This window comes from Aulonocara sp. 'chitande type north' Nkhata Bay, linkage group LG8, assembly GCF_057382095.1.
Source record: "Aulonocara sp. 'chitande type north' Nkhata Bay isolate Kocher_YH1m ecotype deep benthic linkage group LG8, A_spYH_male_GT1.1, whole genome shotgun sequence".
Classification (NCBI taxonomy): domain Eukaryota; kingdom Metazoa; phylum Chordata; class Actinopteri; order Cichliformes; family Cichlidae; genus Aulonocara; species Aulonocara sp. 'chitande type north' Nkhata Bay.
In genome coordinates this window covers 26,444,694-26,453,438 of record NC_141351.1, presented here as the reverse complement: position 1 = coordinate 26,453,438, position 8,745 = coordinate 26,444,694, and the positions used below count along the sequence as shown (strand labels likewise).

At 43.9% G+C, this 8,745-nt stretch overlaps 1 protein-coding gene across 4 annotated transcripts in view; it reads right to left on the bottom strand.

Moving 5' to 3' along the window:
* Positions 1–1,770: 1,770 nt before the first annotated feature.
* Positions 1,771–8,745, bottom strand: part of ebf3a (EBF transcription factor 3a) — a 64,820-nt gene continuing 57,845 nt past the window's right edge. For 2 of the 4 annotated variants that reach the window (XM_086304593.1, XM_086304594.1), the window contains exons 15-17: positions 7,783–7,986; positions 7,128–7,298; positions 1,771–3,360 (exon numbers count right to left, since the gene is read on the bottom strand). In XM_086304593.1, coding sequence (XP_086160719.1) covers positions 3,329–3,360; positions 7,128–7,298; positions 7,783–7,986 — 407 coding nt within the window. In that variant the 3' untranslated portion in view covers positions 1,771–3,328. The remainder of the gene's footprint in view (positions 3,361–7,127; positions 7,299–7,782; positions 7,987–8,745) is intronic. The other 2 variants (XM_086304595.1, XM_086304596.1) reach the window with 1 other exon arrangement.

The following is an 8,745-nucleotide window of genomic DNA, read 5'->3' as shown; positions in this document are numbered from 1 at the left end:
TAAAGTAAGCAAAAAAAGGTAATTAGATTACCGTTACTTTCCTGTAAGCATGCTGCGTTACTGCGTTACTAAAACTGCGGTTTTTTTGCAGAGTGTCTCATGACAGTGACGTAAGCGAGTGCGCCGTTAGTGACAACAGCTGTGTGCAGATCAACAATGGATCATATATCGAGTGCAGAGAGAGTATGAGCGTGCAGCGTTTAAAGCGTGGAAGTACTGACCTTACTTTGAGTTTGATTCCATAAAAAGTGACAAAAACATTAGTGTCCGCTGTGCGTGGGAAGAAAACTTCTTTTTACAGCGAAAAAAACCCCTAAACTTCCAACAAGCACCGAGTAGCTACGACGTAATGGGAAACTCACAGAGAAACTCGCGGATTCTTCCACTGACCGCGGCACACCTGCACCAGGGTAAACCTCCGCCTACCCCACTCCTGCTTTACAGGTGAAAATAGAGCAACAGGACCGCTGAGTCTTTGACTTTATTTATTTTCTGCTGTGTTTTACTTGCATCTATTTGAAAGACTGAGTGTAAACACACAAATATTTTATTTTATGTGCTGGAATGTGCAGAAAATAGGTTTAAATGTTAAACTAATTTCTTCCAGTCAGAGAATGTTGCATATAATTAAATTTTGCTTGATGCTTAAAGTTAAAAGATTAAAACTAATAAAACAAGTTTTAAAAAGAGACTTTTCCATTTGATTACATTTTGTATGATGGATTATGCAGAAAAAGTAGAATTGGGCTGAAAGATCTATCGCTTTATCAGCTACTCAGGTTGTAAATCGTGTTTTTAAAAAGTAACTAAGTAATTAATTACTTTTGAAAATAAGTAATCAGTAAAGTAAGGGGATTACGTTTTTTGGGAAGTAAACAGTAATTAGTTACTGATTACTTTTTTCAAGTAACTTGACCAACACTGTTGAACAGTGAGCTGAACTTTGGATCATCATCTTTTCTGCATTCCAGACTAACAGACCACTGACTGTGATCGTCTGCACCTAAGAGGAGGTGATAGAGAACAACCCTACCTGTGGTCTCAGGTGCTCCTTAAACACTTTTTACCTGGTAAAGAGAGGGAGGTGAAAGAAGGCAGATAACCTACCACAGCAGCACAAAGATGTCCTGTCTGACTCTGACTGTTTAAACCAGGGGACCTCAAGGGCCTCGAGGGCCGGTGTCCTGCAGGTTTTAAATGTGTCCTTGATCCATCACAGCTGCTTTAAATGGCTAAATGACCTCCTCAACATGTCTTGAAGTTCTCCAGAGGCCTGGTAATGAACTAATCATGTGACTCAGGTTTGTAGGCCCAGTGTGACCTCTAAAACCTGCAGGACGGTGGCCCTTGACGCCTGGAGTTGGACACCTCGGTTGAAAACATGGACGAGGGGGATAAGGACTCCTGTTTAGGCTGGAGGGAGGATGGTGGTATGTTAGGGGACCAAACCTATCCTGGACACAGCTGGTTTCGTTCCTTCTTCTGCCACCAACAATCGTGTTATGCACAAACACATTTGTTCTTCTCTGACCTCATAAACATGAGCGTGCTTCTCTCCTCTGCTACATCAGGCTGGTTTATTTCTGCAGCTCAGTCTGCATCACTACTCCTGGATATAATGAGATCTTACTGTGTGGAGAGGCTGACCTTGAATATTAGGTTTAAGCACGTTGCAGTGATTGGTTGATTTTATTTGACATGCTCAGCTTTGACTGGCTTGTTTTTGTCTTTTATTTGAAGAAAGTGCTGGAGTCGATCAGAGCAACCTGCTGTCTTTATTCACTGTGAAGAAATCATTTCCAAACAGCCAAACAGTCATTGAACAAGAGTTACATTAAAAACAACTGAAACCAAACGAGTGGAGCTGATTGGACGTCAGCTTTGATTGACAGCACTATAAATGTGTGAAGACATTCATTTTTGTTTTTTAATACAAAACGATGGTTGTTTTTCAGTGTGGCAACACCACATACACACACATGTCTAAAACCCCATGAAGACGACATGATTTGACATTTATACAAAACAATCTCAGATATAAATACATATTTATAATCTGTATGTTACAAAAGAGTTTCCCTCGTGATTTTGGTGACGGGCGGGGCAGCGTGATCAACCACAGTGACGTATAAATATTCAGCCAGCTACAACTTTGGCAAAAATCACAAAACCCACAGAGAAAAACACACGGGGCGGGGCTTGAATGAATAGGAGGAGCTTTGGGGTTGTGGGAGGAGCTACGGTTAGAAAGACAACTCTGAACAAGAAGACAGACAGTTACAGTAGCGTATCAGGATGCAGGATTTTTTTTTTTTTTAACAGCGCAAGCATAAAAAAAAATACAGACGTACAAGGGCGGGGCTAAAAGAAGAAGGGCGGGACTTCAAGGGACAAACTGATATTTTTCATTTATTGTTTTATCGTTGTGCTTTCAGAGGTCAGAAGTTTATGTGCTGAGGTTACTGAAACGATTAAAGGCCTCAAATTATTCCTGCTGCAATTTCTGATAAAATAAACACTGTTCATGGCAACATGGACGCCGCCGGATACTGCAACAGATTTTAGTGAATTCTCAGTGGAAGGAGCCTTTCATAGCTATGCTTCCTGTTCGTCCCCCCTGTTCTGAGTCTGGCAGCAGCAGAAGTAACAGGAACCTCCCTCGAACCTTCAGCCCAACTGAAATCAGTGCTGCTGCTTCTGTGTTCATCTCTCTTTTCTGAAACGTTCTTCAAATATGACACTTCAGTTTGGCTAAAGGTTGGCAAAGGTTTGATGATGAGATGTCCTGGATTATTTTAAAAAACAGGGAGTGTTCTGCCTCCCCCCACTGAGGTTCACCTGAACTCAGGTGCTTTCAGAGGTGTTTATCATGTCACTCATTGTCTGCTCCTCATCAGGGTGCTGATGAAGGGCACCATTAGCACCCCGATTGCTAGGTATGACAGACACACTGATAACTGTGTCCTGTAATTTGAAGCCTTTAATCTCACTCCTCTTTAGATTCCCATTTCTTCAACTAAGATTACATCACAAGCAGACTAAGTGAAGTCAAGTCTTAGATGTGACATCACAGTTTTTACATTGAATGACCCCGCCCCCAAACATAGAGTATAACATCAGAATAATTACAGACAGCTGAAAGCACCCGCAGAAAGCTGCTCTACAAAAAGTCCTTCTCAGGTTCTTCTTAGAGGCTCGGCCCAGTCGCAGACGACTGGCTGCTGCCGGAGGCCCCGCCTCCTTAGGCCACAGGTCCCTCCTCCTCTGAGGTGATTAGTGCTCGTGGCTGAGGGGGAGGAGACAGGTGAGGAACGAGGAGGAAGGTTTTCTACATGGGAGGAACGACGAGGCCGGACATGGCTGCAGAGAGACGAGGTTTGAATTCATTAATTATAAACATACAACAGAAATGATGTGTGTCACTGAGTGACAGCCAGGTGTGACACCTGCAGAGCAAACATCAGGTGTGGAAATTTCTTTATTCTATGTATTGATCACATGTTTTGACAATATCACTTTAGTAATAGTAGCATCACTTTATCACGTATGCATGTAGGATAGTATCACAAGTGGGCCTTGTGTTTATCACAGCTTCACAGCGGGGCCATTGTATGGGGCCAACACTGTCTGTGCTGTTGTGTAAATGCTTATGCTATTGTGAACTTTACACACATGGAGAGATGCCAAACTGCCTTTCATTGTTTTTGTAACAATGACAATAAAGAGCTATTCTATTCTATTCTATTCTATTCTATTCTATTCTTGTATGTGGTCAGAGACATCCAGGCACTGCGTGTAAGAGAGGTGACGGCTGGTCGTAATTCTCCTTGGGGGGAAGGTTCAAGGATGAGCTGAGCTGGGAGGTATAGGTCATATATAAGACGTGAGCGCCCATCTTCAGAGGCCGCTTTGGCGTTTGACCAGAGCGCTCTCTGCAGCATGTGATTAAACCCACTCGCTGAGCGTTTGCACTTTATTTAAACAACTTCCACAACAAAACAGAATTAATTAGATGAAAAAAAATATCAGTACTTTGCTCATGTTTGAATAAAGCTTTGCTCACACCATGTTTTTAATCCAGATGTTTCAGTGAGTGATGGTCTGGCCTGTATTCAGCTCAGTAATGGAGTCCAGGTTTGTTCATCGTCTGCAGATGTTTGTCCTAACCCTACAGTTTTGGTCCTTCCTCCCCCCCAAACCATCAGGATGCTGCTGTGACCTGTAGGCTGATAACCAATCAATCTCATGCTTAGCTCGTAGCATCCATGATGTCCCAACAGAATCTCTGTTTCTGATTGGTCAGACTACAGGACAGTCTCCACTTGGCCTCTGCACGTCTGAAAGGAGCGCCCTGCGGTTAGTCAGAGGAGGCGGCGGTTTTAATTGATCTCTAAATCTTTTCAGGAAGTCGTGAGACATGCACGATGAAATCTTATGCGCGTTTGCTTTTATGCTGCTATCTCGTTGAACTGTCGGCCTGGGGTGGCTCTAGCTCAGCGGGTAGAGCAGGTTGGCTAGTAATCAGAAGGCTGGTGGTTTGAGTCCTGGCTCCTTCAGTCTCTGTGTGTTAAAGTGACCTTGGGCAAGATACTGAACCCACAGCTGCTCTCGGTTCATCGAAGCGTGAATGGTCAGTTGGACGAGTCATGTAGAGTAAAGGTGCTGTGAAGGAAGAGTTTTACACTCTGACCTGTGAACCTCTCCATCAACCCCTGCTCACTGTACAAAAACACGTTCCACATTCAAACTGAGCAGATTTAACACTCCACGTGTTTCCAGAGGAACCTTTTCTGTCTCACATGAGTTTGAATTATTCGTTGCGCTCTGGTTACAGCCTCCGACATGCTCCAGCGCAGGTTTCAGCAGCGACAGTCGTTACAGTGACACTACAGGATGTAGCAGAGCTGCATTTTCCACCTCAGCTGTGAAACATTTTAAGAAGACAGGAGAGGACGGCAGAAGCAAGGACAGTGAGACGAGCAGAGGAAGAGGAGGGGGGATTAGGGCACTGACGTGTATTCATAAAAGGACACACGGTAGAAGAAGACAACCACTGACACACACACAGGAAGCCTACAGTGAGCAAGTGTGTGTCAGTAAAAGCAGAAGGATGATGGGCTGCATCGTTCAGATGAGGAACGCTTTAGAGTAAAATGAAACGTAAGCCTTGGCTGTGTCAGTCAGGTTTGTAGCCACATGTCAAACTTCACCTGGACAGACAAAATGGTTTTGATGATGCCGTCCTGGTTTGTGAGTCAGATATTTTTCCTGTTATTGATGGAGACACGCAACAGGATTCAGAAGAATGTGAGCTGACTCCAGGATGGTGGAAATGCCCCGGGGAGACAAAATCCCGTGCAATCCAGAGTGATTCATGGCTACAAATCCTCCCACGTACATCCCGTTTCACGACGAGCTCAGCTCTAAATCTGCTCTCTTTGTTGTAGGAGAAGAAGAAGAAGGCCCACTGTCCATCCTGAGCAGTAAACCTTCACAGACCTCAGTAACCTCACCAGTGTGTTAAAGGGAAAGGTCACATGATGCTTCCCTGATGATGAACTGTTTATTTATTGTACAGTTTTCCTTCCTCCACACCGGAATGTCTCAGGACAGTCGGACTTGATCCGCAGCGTTTAAATAATCATGAGATGCCTCCTTCCTCTGATTTCAGGTGAGCTTTGCTTCTTTGATTCTGTGCACCGCCCTCCTTTGTCTTATGCAAACTAACCTAAAGTTGGATAAGCTGTTAACAAAACGGACGGTTTGTTGATGAAGAGACTGACTCCACCCACCTGTCCCTGTTGTGACTCGAATAAAACCTTAAAGAATCTGATGAGTTTTTAAAAACATCTGAGCTGAAAATGATGACACATCATTCCTCATTAGCTTCCTGTTAACGACAAAATGCATGTAGCAGCCCGCAGTTTAATTTACCAGCTCATTACACAAGCACGCACACACACACACATGTCTGTAGACTGACGCTTCACTCCTTCACAAAAACTGAAACGTTCTGGGATAAATGAAGCACATGTTCACAGAAACAAAACACAAGTAGTGATTTCAAAATGAAATTATTTTATAACAGCAACAACAACAATAATAATAATAATTAGAAACCACGTTGAAATGATGTCAGGATGAAATTGTTTCTCAGGTGCTTGTTTGAAGGTGAATCACTGATTTCATGCTCAGTTTCTGGCTGCTGCAGCTGCAACTATTAATAACATTCAAACTGTATTTACACATCACCCTGCAAATGGATCCACACGCACACGCACACACACACACACACACACACACACACACACACACACACACACACACACGCACACACACACACACACACACACGCACACACACACACACACACACACACACACACACACACACACACTGTGGCCTTTCTGCCTCGGCGAAGGCGGAGAGCAACATGAATATTTAACACTCGACAAACCTCTTTGTCAGAAACACTGACATCACACACACTGGCTGCCAGAGTGTGTGCTTCCTGTGTGTGTGTGTGTTTAATGCATGTGGGCATGTGTGTTTAGAGGATGTATCTGTGGGTTGTAGTGAATAAAACATGCATTGGCCTGTCACTCTTCATGCAATACTAACAGGACTCGGGTTACCCACCTCGACCCAGCGTGTGTGTCTGTGTGTGTGTGTGTTCACTCCATTTACTCGTCTGTAGACATGTGGTTGTTTACAGAAGAGCAGATGAAACTGAATCAAACATCTGTTCAGCTTCATGTTACTCTCGAGGCTCACTCGCTTTAATTACACCACATCTACATGTTTAAAGACATGAATCTCCAAAAGTTGATTCTGTTAATCGTTAAACGTTTTCAGTGGGAGAAACGTTTCGTCGCTCCAGAGATTTACTTACCTGGATGATTGAGCATGCATAAAGACATAAAGACATGAAGGAATTTGAAAACAAAATATAAAAATATGAATGTACTATTTCGTTTTAATCATAAGCTTTGTTAGTCACAGGTTCAATCATACTACGATCAAAGTATGTCTTCAGTCCCGGGAAGTATTCTTTCTGTCCCTAACACTTCTACTGACTTCGGAAAGAAGGAGTTTTAATTTGTAGACTCAAGGAGCTGCTGTCTCACCTTGCAGCCCATTGGCGTTGTTGGCGGAGCAGTTGGGTGGAGGAGGAGGTGAAGCTGGCGGCCGAACGACGGGAGCAAAGGCGCTCTTCTGTTTGACGGCAGCCGAGAAGGAAAAAACTCCATGCGAGGAGTTACAGTTAGAGACGGCCATGGTGGGACTGGAGGGAACGACTGGAACACAGCAGGTCAGAAACCATTTTAACCAGTAACTGTGATGGGACAGTAAACTACACTCCGTTAACATGGTTAGCTCTGTCTTACATGAATGATGTACTATCCAGTCAATTCAATTCAGTTTTATTTACACAGCGCCAAATCATAACAACAGTCACCTCAAGGCGCTTTGTATTGTAGGTAGACCTTACAATAATACATACAGAGAAAAAACAACAATCAATCTCCCTCCCATTCTACTTTTAAATACTCTAGGAACAACAAGTAGACCTGCAGTGTGAGAGCGAAGTGCTCTAATAGGGTGATATGGTACTACAAGGTCATTAAGATAAGATGGGGCCTGATTACTACAAAGTTCAAAGATAGAGGACCAGCACTACAGGGATTAGTGTAATTAGTATGAGTAGTATTCCTTGTAGTGGTTGTAGTAGCACTGCTAGGAGTATTAGTAGTAGTGGGTGTAGTACTGTAGTACATTTACCTTGATACTTACTGCCGTAGGGTGAATTGGCTGAGGACCCGTTGAGGAAACCGGGTGATGTTGCCACCCCAAGGTTTGGCATGCCTGTGTTGCCGTAGCCATTCATGCTGTTGCTGACTGTGTTGCCATAGTTACTCTGTTGGGGGGTGGAGCTTGGTACATATCCTCGCGGTGACACACTGCTGGTGTTTCGACTGTAGCCGACTGGAAGAGAGTACAGTGTTAGTAACACTGCAGTATTACTAAGTGCAGTAAGCTAGTTTTATGCTAGATGAGGCTGCATGTAACTTTTCCCCAAAGGTGGAGTTTTCGGTACATGGAGGTTCCTCTCAGCAAGTATTTGAACTCCTAAACACTTTAGAACTGATAATGCAACATCCTGGTTTCACAGGCAGAGGAAACAGATGGTGGGCTGATCCCAGTTCTGCTGGAGATCCTTTGGAGCTGCTGGAGGGGGGTGGAGCCTACACCTGCTTTAATTGGGCAAGTGGCAGGGTACACCCTGGAGAGGTCCACCTTCCATCACAGGGCGAACACAGAGAGACATACAAGCATTCAACCCCAGCACCTTCTTGCTGTGAGGCGACAGTGCTAAACCACCACACCACCCACATACACATGCTCAGGAAGAGTGGAATTTGGAAAATCGTTCACATAATCGTTCATATGAGATTGGTCTTTCATATCACAACATCCTAGTAATGCGACCATCAACAATCCTTGCTGAACTTTGAGTAGTAGTAGTAGCCAATCAGATCCTAGAGTATGGACTTGAGTTCAGCAGACAGAGTGTAGTAAAGACAAACAGGAGGTGGAGCAGTTAAAATAAGAGAAAGGCCGCTTGATGTTTTTAATTCATCTGGTGACAGAGTGCTGGTGAATCTGAGTCTGGAAATGTGTGGTCCCAAAGCTGACGACAGTGGGTGGGGCTACAAGAGAAATTCATGAGGATTTGTAGATTTG